At 35.4% G+C, this 20,096-nt stretch overlaps 3 protein-coding genes across 4 annotated transcripts; all 3 read right to left on the bottom strand.

Moving 5' to 3' along the window:
• Positions 1-349: 349 nt before the first annotated feature.
• On the bottom strand, positions 350-7,873 carry ccz1 (CCZ1 vacuolar protein trafficking and biogenesis associated). Its single transcript, XM_077551766.1, has 17 exons — positions 7,703-7,873; positions 7,157-7,232; positions 6,974-7,070; positions 6,751-6,848; positions 6,558-6,651; positions 6,369-6,449; positions 6,250-6,297; positions 6,043-6,126; positions 5,771-5,946; positions 5,616-5,697; positions 5,481-5,542; positions 3,542-3,653; positions 2,896-2,929; positions 2,682-2,799; positions 994-1,152; positions 789-916; positions 350-711 (listed from the first exon to the last, which is right to left on the bottom strand). The coding sequence occupies exons 2-17, from the start codon at positions 7,168-7,170 to the stop codon at positions 656-658; spliced, it is 1,443 nt and encodes a 480-aa protein (XP_077407892.1). The 5' UTR covers positions 7,171-7,232; positions 7,703-7,873; the 3' UTR covers positions 350-655.
• Positions 7,874-8,662: 789 nt separating this feature from the next.
• On the bottom strand, positions 8,663-12,018 carry pvalb9 (parvalbumin 9). The gene is made up of 5 exons (XM_077550581.1): positions 11,825-12,018; positions 11,149-11,216; positions 9,691-9,823; positions 9,275-9,384; positions 8,663-8,896 (listed from the first exon to the last, which is right to left on the bottom strand). The coding sequence occupies exons 2-5, from the start codon at positions 11,207-11,209 to the stop codon at positions 8,871-8,873; spliced, it is 330 nt and encodes a 109-aa protein (XP_077406707.1). The 5' UTR covers positions 11,210-11,216; positions 11,825-12,018; the 3' UTR covers positions 8,663-8,870.
• Positions 12,019-14,161: 2,143 nt separating this feature from the next.
• On the bottom strand, positions 14,162-18,474 carry pvalb3 (parvalbumin 3). Of its 2 annotated transcripts, XM_077550515.1 has the most exons (5): positions 18,192-18,474; positions 17,785-17,851; positions 15,976-16,108; positions 15,510-15,619; positions 14,162-14,546 (listed from the first exon to the last, which is right to left on the bottom strand). In XM_077550515.1, exons 2-5 carry the CDS (start codon positions 17,843-17,845, stop codon positions 14,521-14,523), a joined length of 330 nt encoding a protein of 109 aa, XP_077406641.1. In that variant the 5' UTR covers positions 17,846-17,851; positions 18,192-18,474; the 3' UTR covers positions 14,162-14,520. The 2 variants fall into 2 exon arrangements, with proteins under 2 accessions (XP_077406641.1, XP_077406642.1); XM_077550516.1 differs by lacking the exon at positions 18,192-18,474 and having other exon boundaries at positions 17,785-18,011.
• Positions 18,475-20,096: the final 1,622 nt, after the last annotated feature.

Here is a 20,096-nt window from a genome sequence, read left to right as displayed (position 1 = left end):
CAGCTATGTTCCCCACCCCCAGCAATAGACATTCATATTCTGACAATGTTCAGGAAAAAATAAATTGATAGGTGGGTATTTACAAACGTATCCTACAGAAAAGTCTATTTTAATTAATGGTGACATCTAATGAAAAAAATATTTATTTATTTTCCACATATGTATACAAATAGGTCTTTGGACTGCCTGTGCTCGTCAATCAAGTGTGAAATTAAATCTTTAGTTGTCAACCTAGTTCTGTTAGGAGTCCCATGCAATGATTCCAACAACAATCTTGTACTGATTTACTAAGGTAAAACTAAAAACCCTATAACTAGATAAGAAACAGAGACTTCTTACAGTAGGTGAAATGACTACATTTTATTCAAATTTAGTATTTTTTATTTTTTTTTACAAGTTTTGCTATGATGACTTAAAAGTCACACATTGAAATCTTAACAATGACAAAGACAATGACATGACAAAGTACACTTAATTACAAAAGGAAATGTCAATTTAAAAGTTAAATTAAAAATAATGATGAGGAACCTTTTAGTTGTTTTTTTTTTTAAATTTTATTTTACAATGCAACTATTGCATTACACTGATGCTGCCGTGATACCCTGCAACACTGACAGTTTTGTAGTGTGGTCAAAGAGTCTGTGTGCTCATTCCATCAGTCCAGGAAGAATATATTGTTGAATTGTGTCGCACAAAGCCTCTTAACCTCCTCTGCGGAAGAGAAAATACAAAGCAAGGTTATTTCGAGACGACTGCAGGTTTACAGGACAAGTTTGGTGCAGACATACCATTGACTTCAATCAAATTGGCGTTCTTCTGATTTAGGATCACATACAGTTCTCTCTGGTCAGACTTTTTGCCGACGACCCAGTAGTCCGTCATGGCTTTGACTATGATCTCTTCATCTTCATCAACTCTGCCAAGACACACGAAAATAGGATTCGTCTCATTTTTTTTTAACTAACTTTTTGAAAGCAATTCCGATGGTTCTACCTGGCGAAGTCACAGTTGATGTCCCCCAGGATCTTCATGAGGTCAGGATGGACAGACGTGAGACAGACACTGGCCGTCTTCCTCATGTGTATCGTGCTTTTCTCTGCTAGGTTCATGTGGTTGAAGTAGATGAATTTAAACTGGGGCTCCTTCTCCGGCCTGGATGGATGCGCAGACACAAGATGGCGCAACAACAAAAAAAAAAAGCACACAGTCATGCTAAATGTTGACTTTTGCAAGTCATTGCTGTCAAACGCAAACTCCCATTTTGCACCAAACTGAAATTGTAGTCCCAGTAGTCAGTCAGTAAACTATAATTGCGGGTAAAATAGCCACCGTGGGTCCAAACGCATGTATGAATTATACACAACGATAAGCCACTCTGGATGATTATAGCCGCTGGAACAAGTAAGCTGAGGACGCAGTTGACTTGACGACGGTCAAATCAGGACAGGCGGCAGAAAAACAAATTCAGGATGTCATTATTTATTCAGTGGCTTCTTGGATAAAGTCGATGCTCGGATGCTTGGATTACAGTCGCGGATGTATCAGAAGCAGATGGACGCTCGACGCCTGTCAATTGCGATGACACTAAGATACATTAAGCTGCAAATTAAAAATGGAGGGAGGGGGGGGGGTAGCTATTGAATAAATTAATAATGTGGAATTAGCTGACTCTTAGCTAATTTAGCAGTCGTTCCCAATTACTTCGGTGTGTTGTGAGAAATTATCAGGTTTCCTGTGAGATATTATTCTATTTCGCTGAATTGGTCCTAAAACATTTGTGAATTTGGGTTTGGCAGATTTCTTGGGGAACTTGTCCTATTATTTCTTTTTTTGTGCTCAGATCAAAACAATGAACGCATTACTTTGGCGCCACCTGGTGGAATCGTCATGTTTTGTTAGGTTTAATTTATTGATTGAAATAGAATAACATTGAAAACCTCAGAATTTCAGTTGTTTAAAAAATATAGAAATGCATGTTATATTATGGAAGCTTGAATTAAAAAAAAAACACTGCTGTTTGTCTGATTAATTTTTCCGGGGAGCTTCTTAAAATTTTCTATTATTCTGAATACGTTTTTCTGTCATAATTTATGGGGGTTATTCAGAAAACAGAAGGGAAAAGCAGTCAGAAAAAAATGCAGTAAAACATAAAATTAAAAAAAAATTACACAAAAACAAATCTCCCTGTAAAAATTTGTAAGAAAAACTGGATTTTTTTCCCCAAGTGAAATGTATAGATTAAATTTTGATTTCCAGATTTTGTCGCTTTTCAAAAAAATATTTAGAATAAATTTTTCATTTATTTTATTTTATTTTTTAAATACAGAAATGTTGTGGCAATGAGGCTATTAGCCCATAGATAGCATTGTTAAACGTTATTGAAGCCCATTGAATCGCTTTGGATTTCAGGTCTGGTGAGTTTGCTAGCCAATCACGTGCAATAATTATCACTTAATACACTAAACAGAAATAAAAGCTTGAAAATATTTCCGTATGTTTTTAATGAATGCACACATATATGAGTTTCAATATAGATTACTTTTGTGGCATTTTGTGCTGTGAGATTTTTCTAAAGTGAAATACATGCCTTGGATCAGTAAAGGTCATGAAACGTAATACAAGTAAGGTCACGATGACATTTCGGCACCACTTTCAAGTGTAAAAAAAGCCCATCAACAAACCCTGATATCCTGCGGTTGATGGTGAACTGTTCGCATATATCAGACGCCAGCAAGGTGAGCTGCGGCCCCACCAAGCTGTCCAACTGCTCGCAGAACTCCCTCGTCATCTCCACAGAGGCTGCGCACAAATTCCACATGACAGGTATTGAAGAAAAGCACCTTTCGGAGGAAGCGATAATCTATGCGGGGGGGGGGGGGGGGATGAGATGCTTACCGTTGACCATAAAACAGGCGGCGGCGCTCATCGCCTGGAAGGTAGCGGGTCGAACCCAGAAACAAGGTCACGTTGGTTTGCAATGACAGTGATGTGCACGCTCATTATTTTAAAATGCACGTCTAATCCTCAAAAAAATCCATATCCTCAGTTAAGGCGGCGGCATATTTTACACCAATTTCATCCACTCACACGATGAAAGTCATTTTATCTCTTTCATGCAGCAGAAATATGTGGAGGACAAATGATCAATTCTTAAACGCAGAGGCGGTTTTGAAATCGATTATTACATTTCAATAATCAATTATTGAGAGAGCAATGCAGCAAATATTGCTATTGCTCATATTTATTATACAAGGGTGGATGCAAAAGATGGTATGAACACTTTGTTTTGTTTTATGACATTTATGCATACTTAGTAGAAGTGTATTACCTAAACACAGTTTAAATCTTGTAAATGATCAAAAAGTCCTCAAACACACACAGCAACATTACATACGTATAAAAACTCTTTTAAAAGCAGTCACACGGACATAAAAAAAAAAGAAGAAATGCATTGAAAAATATGTGTATCAATTGATTATGTATCAATAATTGAATTAAATTGAGATTGCTAACACTGAGGAATGTATGTAAAATACGTTACCTTATACACAATCAGATGCAGCTCCTCGTGGCCATCTTCTGCGCTGACAAATATTTTGGGGAAACGGAATTTGGCCTCAGGGTCTTTAAGATTGGGCGGTCCTGTCAGAAACCTGAAGACAACATTGTACAGTATGTAAGTTTATAGAACATTTAAAATTCAATTTAGGGTCATCATGCTCTATGGTGAGGAAGACCTGATATCTGATTTTTATTTGATTTTTTTGCCCTATGTATCAGTGACTGGTATTGGCATCCTTGATGAGTACCCGATACCTTGAAATAAGGCCGGTATCAGCCTGATACGGACACTCAATATCAGTAGTTCCCCATTTCCAATTAAAATCTCTATCTATATCCATTTAACTCATTAAATAATTTGTGCGTATATTTACTGAAAAAATAAATATAAATATTGTAAATAAAATAAAAACAAATTTAGCATTTTATGTGATTAAATAATTGGCTAATTCTAACTAAATTAATTCATTTATTCATTACTGTATTTTTACTTATTTATCTCACTGAATGATTGGTAGAGTAAATAATAAAATTAAATAAATAAATAAAAAAATCAACATATATTTTACTTTACAAAATAATTTTATAAATTGCAAAATTAATTATAATAAATAGTAACATTAAAACCATGGCAATTAAATATTACTCTATCATTGAAATATACAGATTTAAAGCTGCTCAATTTGCCCAAAATATCTTTGCAATAGCCTTTTTATTTGACCATTTATGACTCAAACATCTTTTAATTAGCAGATTAACACCTTAGGTTTTTACAATGGGTACTCCTGCAAGCCTCAGGCCAGTAGTTTTCAAACTGGATTCGGGTTTGAATTTCCCGTCCTTTGTCTGCGGATGTGACGTCATGTGTGCATTTTTTCTACGTGAAAAAAGGGAGTGTGCAGTTTCATTTTTTGGCCAAAAGCGGCAGTTGCATTTCAAAACTCAGTTTCCTGCATTGAGCATCTTTAACTCATTCACTGCCATTGACAGCAATAGACGTCAAAATTTAATTTAAACTATTTCTATTAGTTTAACTTTTTTTCCCCATTTTTGTTAACAAGAGTATGAAAGCCTAGATTTTTTTTGTACATTTAGAACAGATATCATTTTTCATTAATCACGAGTTAACTAGTGAAGTCATGCGATTAATTACTATTAATTAATTATTAGATTTGATAATCTTTTATTTTATTTTTTTTCATTTGATTTTTAATAATATTTTTTTTTTAAAGAAAAGATTATTAAAAATGAGGGTCGTCAGGCGATTACAATTTTTAATCGTAATTAATCGCATGACTTCACTAGTTAACTCACGATTAATCACAAATTTGATATCTGTTCTAATACAATAAAATGTTCCACTTTCATGCTCTTGTTAACAAAAGTGGGGGGAAATGTTAAACTAATAGAAATAGTTCAAATGAATTTTTGACGTCTATAGCCGTCAATGGCAGTGAATGAGGTAATATAAATTTTAACTTTGATTTTTAAACATAATTAACTCTTTGACTGCCAAAAACGTTAAATAACGTTTAGTAAAATCCTATGGAGGAGTGCCAAAGACGTTTGTTTCAAAACAGAGGTGAAACTAACCATTTTCTATTGTGGATTACTGAAAAACGGAATAAGGTAGAAACAAACTTTTTTTTTCTGATGAAAGATGAGAGTCCAATCTTTTTTTGGTAGTATGTGTGTTTCCATAGTCCAAACACATAATTTTCTATGGACCTTGAAAGATCAGTCAAAATGCTTAAAATCGGCTGGCACCCACGGCATCCCTTTTCTGAAAACGTCTGGCAGTCAAAGAGTTAATTTATTTATAATGTATAAAATAATCATGATAAAAAAATAATACAATTAACTATGTTATATAAACATCTAACTATTAACTAAATTCAATATGACCTTTGAGCACTCACCTCCCGTAATGCAACAAATTTCCTGCAACCTCTGGCCTAAGAGGAGAATCCCTGCCAGCCAACTATACAGGAACAGAAAGAGTATGTAATGACATCATCATCAGCACCTCAAATCTACGCAAGCTCTTCCCTTACCTCCGGCTCGGAATGCCTGGGAAACAGCGAGGTGGTCAGGTACTTGTACAGAATCCTCATGTCATCTTGTTCCAGGCCGCTCCTGCACACACACAAAGACAACTTCACACCTGCGGGAGCGGCGCTAGCCGAGCAGACGTGTCCGTTCCCGTTACCAGATGAGCTGGTCGTTATACAGGAAGGCTGTGTATTTGATGAGGCTGAGACTCTCCTCCACCCGGTTGACGAAGGATTGGATCTTCAGGTATGTCATCTTGTCCAGCGGGAAGAAGCTGATGCCGCCAAATACGTCCAGCAGGTCACAGGACTGCAGGTGGAGGGTCTGCAGATACTGGAAGACGCAGCCATATTAGCCACAGTGTGAGAAAATACACAAATACTAAAAAACGGATTCAGTCGGTAAGGATGCGTTGGGTCTGATTTTTACCCTGTAGAAGAACTTTTCGAGCTTCTGAGTTAGCAGCTCCACTCCGCCAGCATCCATGGCTCTACCAAAGGTACCGTTGAAAAGCTGCAGCATAAGGAAAATAATTACTTACAATGGCTATAAAAAGTCTACACACCCCTGTCAAACGCCTGTTTTTTGTGATATTAAAAAAATTATATATCTCACTCCAAAATGATCAGTGCTTACCTTATACATACTGTAGCACTGCTTTACCACTGCACCATAGACGGTGTCCTTGACGAGGTACAGGAAACATAGTTAACAACCAAGATGATAATATCCAAAAAAAAAGAACAAACACTCACAAGTATTTCCTCTTCTTGATACTCTATCGTGGGAGGTTTTCCATCTTTGTTTGGTTTTTCAATCATTGGGTTTCGAACCACCTGTGCAATGAATTGGGACACAAAAACAATCAGGCTATGAAGTGAAAATTTAAAATGAAACACATTTCATAATCTATAAAAAAAAATAAAAAATACTTTAATCATTACCATCACCATCCAGAAATTTTCCTCAGGCTCAAAGAAAAACTGCCGGTTCTTCTGTGTGTGCAGGGATTTTGCTGGTTTTGTTGGGCAGAATGTTCTAGACGAGACCAAAACAAACATTAGCTACAATTACTACCACATTTTCAATACACCACTAGTATCTTATTGCATTAGTTCCTTTTTTTATTATGACTACCTCGTAAATTGGACAATAGCTTCACAAAGGCCCACATTTCGGATCTTCTCATTCTTCTCCAAGTCACTGGGGTGATAAAACAGGATCTTTTTCTCTTCCTAATGTGATTTAAAAAAAAAAAAAAAAAAAAAACACATCACTTTATAAGTAATTACCAGCACTGAGGTGAGACTATAATAAAGGGACCAATTCAGGTGCAAATCATCTGCGACGTAAAGCTCACCTCGCCTTCCCGCGGTCCAAATGTGGGATTATAAACAAAGAAATTGAGTAGAGATGCTGTGAACTGTTTCTCTTGCATTCCTGAGGCCATTCTGGGGCTATAATACAAAAAAAGCGGACATATATTTATATCAGGTTTTTGTTATGCTCACATTTTGCAATAAATAAATGGATTTATTTTTACCTTATCATCAGCATCAGTGTCACGTATGTCTGGATTTCCTTTGCGTGAATACGTGTGTTGCTAGCATGCCTTTTTCCTGTAGAAGGAAAGAAAAGCACATTATGGGTAATATTTATTTACAGGAACATTAACATTGCATTTACATTTACTTTTGTATGTTTAATACTTATTTTTAGCCCTATGGTAAAGAACGTAGATAAAGTGCAGCTGTGGCAGAAAGCAAAATATTAACCGAGTGTATTGCAATCCAAACAAAAATGAAAGTGTTGTTTATGTAATGTTTAAGTGTTGATACTCAGGAGATACTCAAGCACAACATAACTACTATAAATAGTAGGTTGGCATCGATATAGCAGTCGTTCCAACACAGTTTTTATTCTGTACCTGTTATTATGACGACTATAACATAAGACAGAAATCAATCCTGGACTAGAGGACGTATAGCAAGTTAGCTTAGCTAGCAAGAGTTTCCGGTGTGCTGACATCCACAACGCGTGAAAAAAACACGCAAAATGAAAACCGTGAAAGAAACAGAAAAACTCTCACCTTACAGAGCATAAATGAACGGGTTCTTGTGCACGTCGTTTTGTTACAGCAGGGGATAAATTGCGATTAAACAAAAAACAATCCACATCGTCTACTTCCTGCTTTTGACAGCTAAGTGTCACCTCTAAAACTGTCCGGCTGGAAAACTGTAACGCGAACACAAAAATAGGACAAAACTGAACCTTGGCCTTCGCTGTAATAATAATAATAATAATAATAATAATAATAATAATAAGAAGAAGAAGAAGAAGAAGAAGAAGAAGAAGAAGAAGAAGAAGAAGAAGAAGAAGAAGAAGAAGAAGAAGAATTTATTTGTAGGTCATGCAGAAATACCAGCTTCCACCTGAATTTAAAAAAAAAAATCCTCAAAATATGCCTTTCATGTGAAATTAATTTATAATTTTGAAAATGCAACAATTCATGTCATGATTTGGATTGACGTTAGTGGAAGAGTTTTGCTGTAAGAGTTGACAGGTGAGGCAAGGTGACCTCGACAAATTCAATAGCTGCTAGTGGTTGGAAAAGTTGTTAAATCTATCGATCAGTAAGTTGGCATCACTGTATGTGCTTTTGTAAACTAGTTATTTTCTTCACAGCCTTGTTGTTGGTGTAAGCAGTGTATAGTGCACATTGAGTGAGAGGCATAATTTTGTAATCTTTATGATCTTTTTTTTATATATATAATTTTTTATCTTTATGATTATGATGGTGTAGCATTTAACTAAATTATAGAATATATTTGTGATATTTTATTATTTATCATTTTCTAATATTTCTGATTATTTTCCAAATAAGAACACAAAAAATATTAATGTTAGACTAACATTTTCATAAAAATAAAAGACACAGACACAAAAAAAATAATAATTTCAACAATCAAATGCTACTTTGGTGGTTTCAACTAACAACCATAGATACATTGGGACATTAAAATATTAATCAGATGTCAAGACACTTGACTAGTATTGTTACCAACTTTATTTAATAAAACAGAGGCCACACATTCACACATTTCATTTCTTTCATTGCCACAAGTTTGAAGGAGAAACTGTAATAATTATTGTTTATCAGTGAGGGTGAGGGAGGAAATCAAACAGAATATCCACTGAATCCCAGGCCAAAAAACAAAACAAAACAAAAATCAATGGAAATGATCCACTCTCAGAGCTCAGGACAGGACCATCATCTGGAACTCTAAACAGAAAGAAAACATTATGAATACAACATGTATCTGAAAATACATTCTTCAACGCATAAGCAGTTTTAAACATTGTGAGAAAAAAAATCATGCATACAGTAGTCAAAATCATCCCAATTAAAATGTCCTTATGTACGGTAGATATTCTGAGTAATCTTAATGGCACTGAAAGAAAAAAAAAATCCACCCAAAATAAAATCAGTATATTTTATTCAACAAAACAGACAAAACTGTACCGCATATACAAATTTGTCCAGCATCATAAATAATTTGAAAGCTTTAGTTAAACTCCAGTGCGTCAGGATAGCAACCCGCAGGAAAAGTGTTCTCCTCGCATCAGATGCCGGTTTAGCTGCATGAAATCAGATACTGACCCTCTGCTCCGATCCTGCCATCGCTGTCGTCATCCGCTGCCGAGATGAAGCTTTTGGTTTCAGCCTCGGTCAGCGTTCTGGCTCCGGGGACGAACCGCTGCAGGAAAAACCTGCACCAACACAAATGTCACTCATGCGCGTGCAAGATGTGTTGCGTCGTTATTTCAAACGCAGCAAATGATGAAGACGCCATTTTGTCAAATGTTAGCACAGCAAAAAAAGTGAATTATGTAACACAAATACCATGATAACACTTATACATTTATAATCCACGTGGATTACAAAGGGATGGCTTTAATACAGCTGTGTGAGTTATTAGGTAGACCGTAATCTCTCTTGTCATGCACATTGTAACATTTTACTGTAAGAGATGTTCAAATAAATAAACACAAATGAAAAACAACGAGATGTCCCACTTGAGCTCCGACTCCTCCAGGTAGCCGCTGTTGTCCTCATCGAGGATCTGGAAGACATTCTGGACCTCTTGGGGCGTCTTGGAGGAGAGGCCGCAGAGTCCGAAGAACTTCTTGTGGCAGAATGAGTCTGGAGCTGCAGATACACAGTGGCGCCTTGAATTACAAGTTGAATTTGTGCCTTGATCACATTTGTACTTCAAATCATTCTTCCCCAATGAAATAAATGGAGATACCCAAACAACAACAAACAAACAAACATATAGTGATATCATTATTAAAAAATAATGTAAACAATTGATTGCAGTAATTTTGTCATTTTAGAGCGGAAAAACAATATATACTTTATTGTCTCCCTGCATGTGTTGCTACAATTTCAATGCTAGTTTTGTTAGCCTGTTTATGTTTCTTCTTATTTTTTTACTAGCATTATGCTAGTTGACGTCATAAGGCAAAGAGAGTGTTGTGATATTATCTACCTGCGCGTGTTGCTATTGCTAACATTTGTGTTAGACTACAGGTATTTTAATGCTAGTCTTGTTAGCCTGTTTATGATTCTTCTTATTGTGTATTAGCATTAAGCTAGTTGACTTCATAAGGGACAGAGTGTTGTTATGTTATCGCCCTGCGCGTGTTGCTAACATTTGTGTTCGAATACACATTGTTTAGAAGTTTACAACCATCTGTACTGGGATTTCAATGCTAGCCTTGTTAGCCTGTTTATGATTCTTGCCATTATGTGTTAGCATTAAGCTAGCTTCACTTTCAGAACTCAACTGTATTTATTTCGCAACTGGTCAAAGTTTGGTTAAAATAAATAAATAAAGGATAATAACATGTTGGAAATGCATGTGTTGCTACCATTTGTGTTTGAATATAATTTTTTTTAAAGGTTTATAACTACCGGGTAATGGGATTTCAGCTAGCTTTGTTAACTTGTCTATGATTTGTGCCATTATGTGTTAGCATTAAGCTAGCTGACTTTTATAACTCAACTTTATTATTATAGCGCTTTCACAACAGAACAAAGTTTGGTAAAAAATAAATAAATAAATAAATACAAAAATAAAATAAAATAAGCCAACTTGGGTTACTTGTAAGTCGAGGCACCACCGTATATGAAATTGTTTGACAGAATAGGTCGATGAGGTGAGATTAAAAATGCATGTGGCTGCTGGCTTGTGGGAGCTTTTCCCCCTTACAGTTTTTTTTTTCAAGTTTTGCAAAGTCATGCAACCACCAAAACAGACAGGATGATTGAAAAGCTTTTGCAATCATCTGGAGGTGGAGATAAGAGGGTACTGTACAAAAGTGAAATTAATGCAGCCGGAGAAAAGATTACAAAGCTCGTCTTTACTTCTGTTAGAGGTTAAGGTAATCGCAGATTGATCAGTCACATAGTGTATTAAAGTTTGGTAGTATGAGTGTGTGTGTGTGTGCGTGTGTGTGTGTGTGTGTTACCTTGACAGTCTTTCACAGCATTTTCAATGTCTTCAGCCGAGAGGATGGAGGTGAGGGACATGCTGGTTCTGCAGGGTGAAAGGAAACACGGTGCAAATTAGGCACACTGGGTTTTCTCACCTACTTCAAGCGTTCCCGTTTTGGGCTTTTTCAAAACAAGAAATAAATATAATGAAATGAAGGGACATCATTATATAATTTTATACGTAAACAGCACACTAAGTATACATATATATTAGGGTTGTGATATGATTCAATGTATTTACAGCTTTTAAATCAAAACTGATTTATCTGTACTGTCTATTGTGATGCAATAGCTGCAAAGATTTTTTTTTTTTTTATTGACAATGGTGCTAATTTAAGTATGTTTATTGTCGTGGGTGTCGTTTGCGGAGGCGGAGAACTGCATTGCATCATGCAGAGGAGAGTTTCCAATACTGTTTTCCTAAATAGGAAGCCAAATATGAGGAAAACCTTCGCCTATGATCCAGTGCGGTGCCTACAACAGAAATCTGACACTTTTAAGATAAACATAATATTATATTTACAATTGCAGGTTGTTACTCATTAAGCAGGCATCCTTTACGTTTTCAGGCAGAATCTGAAAATATAACATAAAAGTGCATACAATGCATATTCTAAATTTCTTACCGCATGATACAGATGTGCGACTCACCTCTGGACTGGTCGTCCTCTCAGGTCCAAAACAAAAGCAGATAAAAAGTCTTTGTGATGGCCCTTGGTAGCTGCCTGACTTTTATGCACTCTGCTTGGATTTCCACTGTGGGATCAGATGTTCCCTCAGCTCGTGTTGCTTTACCTGCCCGATAAACTTTTTATAGCTGCGCTCACTCTTCCTTTCAGCCCAAACGCGTAGGTTTTTTTTATCCAATCAAGTTTTCCGAGCCCTCGCTTTTTATGCTCTGGCGCTCCCTTGTCCAGCCTCCCTCCCTCCCTCCCTCCCCCACTCGAGCTGCATGTGCACATGAGAGATTATACACATATCACATTTAATCACGGCGCTTTAATCTATAGCAGGGGTGGGAACTTTTCATGCTCAATGGCCATGTTTGATTTTTTTTTTTGGAAATGGACAGATGAGGTAAAACGAAGAAAAGTTAAATACAATCACTATGTTATATTATTCTGTTATTTTGTAATCAAATAACCACAATTCAAAATCAATAAAAAAAAATAATGATGATGAATGAAAAAGAAAAAAGTTAACTTAATAATTAATTAGGAATTTGTTTGTATTTTAAGAGTTCATGTTCCTTATGATAAAATAAAATTAAAAGAAAAATATATGTAAAACATTTTAATTCTAATGATAACATAAACGAATGAACGATGATTTATTTTAATTATTTATAGATGATTTAATTAAGATTAAAAAAAATAATTATTTGGCTAAATAAAGACAAATTCTAATGTTTACTGTACTTTAGTCATTTTTTATTATTGTTCACTATAAATGAACTATCTACTTATTTTTTGATAAGTCATTCATGAATAAATTATTAAAATTGACCAATTTTATCATTATTATTTTTACAATTTAAATAAATACATTTTATATAAAAAATATTTTTTGTTAATTACCATTAATTTGACTAAATAAATAAATAAACAAATAAATAAAAATGTTAACTTAAGTATATATTTTTTTAATTTACTACAAAAGAGTTACCTGATTATTCTAGAAATTAAAGTAGAACCTGAATAAATTATTGTAATTAACTATTTTTTAAAATTAATTTATAAAAATATATGCAATGAGTTAAATGAATAAAATAAAATGTGTTTATTATATAATTTATAAAAAAATCATAAAAAATGTTATGTTATTATTTACTGTTTTTTTTTTAATAATACCGGTACATTAACCTTAAAAAAAAAAGTTACATGGATTGAATTGAATTGTATATTTCTAAAATACTGTTTTTATTTTATTATTTAACAATAAACTAATGAGACAGTTATTTATTGAGCTAAATGGGGGATGGGGGTGGTGTAATATCTCAAATGAAAGCCATAGCTATGATATGCCTCCACGCAGTAAACATTCAGCTTGGATTAAAGAGTGGAGCGGTCCGTATGTGGCCCATTCTTGTTCTATATGCTTTTTCCCAGTAAGCCGTTAAACCAGGATAAACTCAGAGCTGCGCAAATGCATTTGGTGCATGACCCTATGGATCATGTGAAACACATTTCCCCACCTCACGACAACATCTGTCAGTCAAACAATGCAATTAGATGGGCACTCACCAGTGGACATTGAGTTGTATATGGAAAAATATAATGCATAATATAATAAAATATACTAATTTACAAATCAATACAAAAATATTTTCTCTTAGTTGGGTTGCAGAATTAATTCAAGTTCTTTACAGGGATTTTTTTTTGGGGGGGGGGGGGGGGTTATTACACCTGGTTACCCTGACAACCGGCTACTTTCTCACTGATGGCTTTCCTCTGCAAAGGCATCATCATCTCTGGTGGTTTAAGTCAGCATTTCTGTCAAACGCAGCACAGGTAGTTTTTTATTTTTTATTTTTTATTTTTTTTTATAACGAGAACCAAGGGAATAAAGGTAATTATTTCTCCATGTTTCTTCTTCTGAGGTCTGGTTTGTCAGCATTTGTGTCACTTGTAGTACTGCACAACTACTATGTGTTCAATTAATTAAGGGTTAGGCGTTATTAATATTTAATAGAAACTATGGCTTTTGATTAAATCAATTGGCCTTCAGCAGCTTTATAAAAACACATTAGAATTACAGTGCCATCTAGTGGTGACAATTAGAAAAACAACCACATTATATTATGCATATTATCAGAGCCAGCAACGCCTGTAGAAAGACAATATGACAATATATTATTATTTTTAACCCTTTTTCTTTGGGCAAGGAGGTGTTTTTTTATGCAAATTAGCCCCACTGCAAAAGTGTTCTTCCACACCAGATGAAATAAAAACCAGGGTGAGACGCGGTATTGAAAAAGCACCTTTATTGTTTCCTCATCGTCCGTTTGCCATTCAAGTGCACCAGCACTGATGTGACAAGTAAGAAAAAGTCACAGTACAACGGCGACGTCAGAAGTATTTGAGGGGTTGAGAGAGAGAGAGAGAGAAAGAAAGGAAGACACACAAGCACACCACACACTTAGTCAGCTACATTCATCGTGGACAGCGCAACCAACAGGGAGGCGGAGAGGCTTGATTTTGGCTTCAGAGCTCAAAGGCCAAATGTAAAAAAAAAAATTAAATTAAAATGGAGATGAAGGGAGAGAGTGAGAGGGAAGAAGAGAAAAGTATCTGGGCTCAAGTTGTTCCTTATGAGTAGTCAAGTAAGATGTTGGTCAGCTTGTTGCTTTAACACTTGACCATAGCAGAAAACTCTGTAGAGAAAGAGACAAAGGTTTTTAAAAGATTAATCTTATGTTACATCTTAATAATAATAATAATAATAATAATAATAATAAAAAAAAAATAATAATAATAATAATAAATAAATAAATAAATAAATAAATAATAATATTTATATAATAATAATAATAATAATTAGATGTGTCAGGCGATTACAATTTTTAATCGTAATTAATCGCACAACTTCAATAGTTAACACACAATTAATCGCAAATTTTATATTTGTTTTTCATACTCTTGTTAACATAAAAGTGGAAAACAATGTTAAACTAATAGAAATATGGCTGCATCTTTTGGTCATTGATACAGTAATTGCACAATCATTCATTAAATTGAGTTAAATTGAATTAAAAATATGTACTGTACTGTAAAAAAAACGAGTGCGATATTGATTTGTCTTGAGGTCATTTTTTTTCTGCCACTAGATGGCACAATTGCATTTGTAAGACATTGTTGACAGCCAGCTCATTGCATTTTTCTTTTCATAATAAGAGCGATCCAATCTTTAACATGAAGTAACTTGGGAAATTCTCCACATTTTTCAAATTGTAAAAATTTTTACTAACTCCAAATTATTGCACCAATTTTGACACCCCTAACAATAATAGATTATTCTTAATAACACACTTTACATTTCTAAAATAAATCTCAAAGTGCACAATACAGGCATTAATAAAATCACAAAAAAAAAAAAACCTCAGAAAAAGTAAAAGTATCAGACTGAACTCTTTTCAAATAATAATAATATTATTAATAATAATAATAATAATAAAAATGATAGTAATACATATTCTTATTATATATATATATTTTTTTTTACTGTGAAAATACTCAAGTAAAGTAACGAGTATATCTACTAAATCTGTTCAATCCGTCAATTCCTTCTCATGTGCTATTTGCTTAATTGTTGTTGAGTTGTTGGTTCATGTTCTCACCATCAACTCCGATCTTGCCGTCGCCATCAGTGTCACCAGCCTGAAGAAACATCTTGGTCTCTTTGTCAGTCAGAGCTCTGGCACTAGCAGAGAAGTTCTGCAGGAAGAGCCTGCAAAAAACCCGGGTCAAAGTCAGTGACATCTTTATAAAAAAAAGTTTTTTTAGTTCTGTTTCATGATGAGACAAGGAGTCGCGCTAATCAGATTTTTTTCTACGGCGGTGTTAAAAAGTCTACACACCCCTTTGCAAATGGCAATTTTTTTGTCACAAAAATCGAGCATTTTTAAGGGTGTGTAGACTTTTTTTTTTTTTTTTTAGGTCTGCTTCGTCTTTGCATGCCAGGCCGTTCAAATCCTTCATTCTGATTTCAGACATACGATCCGCGCACAACAAGGTTCTGAGAAGTTGAAATCTAAGCCGAAGAGGGCGGGGGGGGGGTGGCGGTGGTAGAAGGGGTTCGCCTACTTGAGCTCATCTTCCTCGATGAAGCCGCTCTTGTCCTGGTCAATGACAGCAAAAGCCTTCTTGATGACGTCGGCGGACTTTCCGGCCAGACCGACCTTGGCGAAGAACTCCTTGTGCTTGAAGGAGTCGGCAGCTGCCAGGAGACACGCACGCACGCACGCACGCACGCACGTATGCATGACGGACATTAGTCACATATCATTTGCACTCTCGCTGTTTGACAGGTGGCTATTTCATGGGGGGACGACATTCCATGTTGAATCATTGGGAATCATTGTGCAACATACATATTCTAGTACTCCAATTAAATGTATGTCATTTCCTAAGTAGGGACTTATAAAGTGTTATTGTACACTCACTGGACATATAAATTGGGTGCACTTAAACCAGTGGTGTACAAACTGCGGTCCACTTCATATTTGTTGCGGTAATTGAGCTAAAACTGCTCAATTAAAATTGTATCAATTAATCCATTTATTTGGATTTTATTTCTATTTTATCGCCTAAATAATACATTTCGGAAAGAAAATACATAAATGTACACCTATAAATGTCAATTGAGCAATTGTTTATTTATTTGATAAAATAATTGGTTGATCTACAATTTAGCTACTGTCACTGGAAACCTGATTAAGTACACTCGCGCAGTAAAAAGTCTACACACCCCTTACCCATTTATTTATTTATTTATTTATTTATTTATTTATTTATTTATTTATTTGTCATAAATTATAAAATTAAAAAAATAATTAAATAATAGCTGTAATTAAATAATTTCAGTGCGTTTAATGCATTTTATTAGATAATTGTTTAATTCATTAAATTAAAATATTTTTTTAAAAAAAAGATCCAATTTAAATGAAAATAAATGATTTCACAGTTGAAATGAAATATTTTACATACACATTGTCAATTACATTTTTGGGTTTTTGTTTTTTGGGTTAATTCGAATATTAGGAGTAAATTGGAGTAAGTTTCCATTACAACAGTTAATTGACTTTTTTTTATTTTAAAGATATATTATGCATGTAAATAATCAAGGTCTACTGCAACTGAATTAGGCACAATAAAGCTGTATAAAAAAAGAAGAAGCCTTTTACAAAATAATTATGTTCATTTTGGAACAAGATCCCTCTCATGTTGCTAAATAAGTAACCCAAATTATAAACACTTCTTAGTGTGACATAGGTGACGAGGTGGGAAATAACTAAATCAAATTAAAGTACCCCAAACACACAAAAAACACCACAGTCACCAAAAACTCACAAATTCATTTTTTAAATTAAATGTACGTGATTTTGGTATGCTGTCCACCCTGTCGTTTTGGGACGGTTGTTTTCAGTGACATTACCCTTTTAGCATTTTATCTTTCTTCAATGGAGGCTGAAAGATTTACACTCCTTTTGTCAACTTTATCAATAGAACATGTGTAGTTGGATCTTAATCTTAACATGTCCACTCTGTCATAGTAAAATATCAACTGATATGATTTTTTTTTTTTTTAATTAAAATGTTAACCAATGCTAACCAAATCATGTTGCTAAGTGAAGGTTCACCATGTTCATTAGATGCTAACATTAGCCAAAAATGTCCACTCTATCACTGTCCACCCTGTCAACAAGCTCACATACTGCTGTTAGGTGCACATTACCTACAGCTATTTTGGGGAGGGAGAAAAAAAAGTGTGGGAGCTCAAGTAAGCACTGTAAAGGCAGATTATTATTTTTTTTTTTGCATTGGATCTCACTGTGACTATAATATGGGTTACATAAAACAAGTGAAGACGTCTCGATTTATCGGAGTTTTTACCTTGGCAGGCAGCAAGGGCTGCAGTGATGTCAGATTCACTCAGAATTCCGGCGAATGCCATTTTGAACTGCGGGAGGCAAAAGAGAACAAGAGAACATCAGACAGGATGGACGGGCAAATATGTTGCCTTGTAAATCACAATCTCACAACTATATACATGCAACAGGTTGAATGTGAATGTTCCTCTCAGGGGCAGAAAAGGTAGTCCAATGTTTCCATAGTAAAGCAGCCCAAAAAAAAAATAAAAAATTAAAAAATTAAATTAAAAAAGAATTAAAAAATAATTAAAAAAATAATTAAAAAATAATTAAAAAATAATTAAAAAAATAAATAAATAAAAAATCCTGTGGTTGGATGGTAGTCCTCACAAACGTCTCATCACATCAGGTCGAAGCAGTGAAACTCACCTTGAGGTTAGTTAGATCTTAAAAGACTGAGGATTCACTGAGAAGATTCCGCTCACTGCAGTGGGGCCCCGCAGCGAAACCGCATCAACTTATATACCTGCGCTGCGCCGAAATCTGATGCACGGGCCGAGTAATGGACACGGCGCGCGGCGTGGTCGAAGTAGACGCTAAAAATGTGTCAAGTAGACAGAGCTGTTCTATTTATATGTACGTTAAATGAAGATGCTTAAATGGTAGGCCCACGTGGAGCGTAAAGGCCCATGTTGAAAAGTGCTGGACACGGCACGGGGCTAATTATACATGCTGCTGATTGGGGCGAAACGCACGCTCGGGCCGTGCCGTCTAACTTGACAGGAGAGCGGAGAAGATTTGAGGGACGACGTCGCTTGGCGCGAGGCCGTCATGTCGACATGTTTGACAGCTTTGGCGGGGTTTGTTTGGTCGCGTAGCAACCGGCGCCTTCGTAAGTCGGGTTTTGTGTGAGATCTTGTATCGGAGCGTCGCAGGATTAGTTCTAATGTCTGCTAAGGGTAGAGAACTTCGGGAGGATATAACAGAGTCAATACAGGTGGATGTACTGTATGTGAAAAGAGCCGACGGTTTTAGGATTAGGTTCAGGGCAGCAGATAATTTTTTTTTTAGTTTTGGGCCATACTTCCACTTTTCTCTCTCAAGATGGATAGATGATATCTAACTATATATGTGGATGGATGATTTCTATCTATCTCGATGGATGGATGGATCAATGGATGATGTCTATCAAGCTGAATGGGTGGATGGGTGGGTAGATAGGATCTATCTGGATGGATGATATCTATCTATCTGGATGGATGGATCAATGATGATATCAATCCGGACGGATGGATGGGTGGATGGATGGTATCTATCTGGATGGATGATATCTATCTATCTGGATGGATGGATCAATGATGATATCAATCCAGATGGATGACGTCTATCTATCTGGATGGATGGATCAAAGATGATATCAATCCAGATGGATGATATCTATCTATCTGGATGGATGGATCAAAGATGATATCAATCCGGATGGATGGATGGATGGGTGGATGGTATCTATCTGGATGGATAATATCTATCTATCTGTATGGATGGATCAATGATGATATCAATCCGGTCGGATGGATGGGTGCATGGATGGTCTCTATCTGGATGGATAATATCTATCTATCTATCTATCTGGATTGATGGATGGATGATATCTATCTATCTGGATGGATGGATCAATGGATGATATCCATCAAGCTGAATGGGTGGATGGTTATCTATCTGCATGGATGGATGGATGGGTAGATAGTATCTATCTGGATGGATGATATCTATCTATCCATCTGGATGGATGGATCAATGATGATATCTATCAATCCGGATGGATGGATTTGTGGATTGTATCTATCTGGATGGTTAATATCTATCTATCTGGATGGATGGATGGATAGATGGATGGATGGTATCTATCTATTTGGATGGATGATATCTATCTATCTGGATGGATGGATGGATAGATGGATGGATGGTATCTATCTATTTGGATGGATGATATCTATCTGTCTATCTGGATTGATGGATGGATGGATGATTTCTATCCATCTGGATGGACGGATCAATGATGATATCTAACAATCCGGATGGATGGATTTGTGGATAGTATCTATCTGGATGGATAACATCTATCTATCTATTTGGATGGATGATATCTATCTGTCTATCTGAATGGATGGATGCATGGATGATATCTATCAAGCTGAATGGGTGGATGGTTATCTATCTGCATGGATGGATGGGTGGGTAGTATCTACCTGGATGGATGATATCTATCTATCTATCTGGATGGATGTATTGATGGATGATATTTATCTGTCTGGATGGATGGATGATATCCAC

The sequence above is a fragment of the Vanacampus margaritifer genome, chromosome 18 (genome assembly GCF_051991255.1).
Source record: "Vanacampus margaritifer isolate UIUO_Vmar chromosome 18, RoL_Vmar_1.0, whole genome shotgun sequence".
Taxonomy (NCBI): Eukaryota; Metazoa; Chordata; class Actinopteri; order Syngnathiformes; family Syngnathidae; genus Vanacampus; species Vanacampus margaritifer.
The sequence above is the reverse complement of the archived record's forward strand: the minus strand, read 5'-3'. Positions and strand labels throughout refer to the sequence as shown.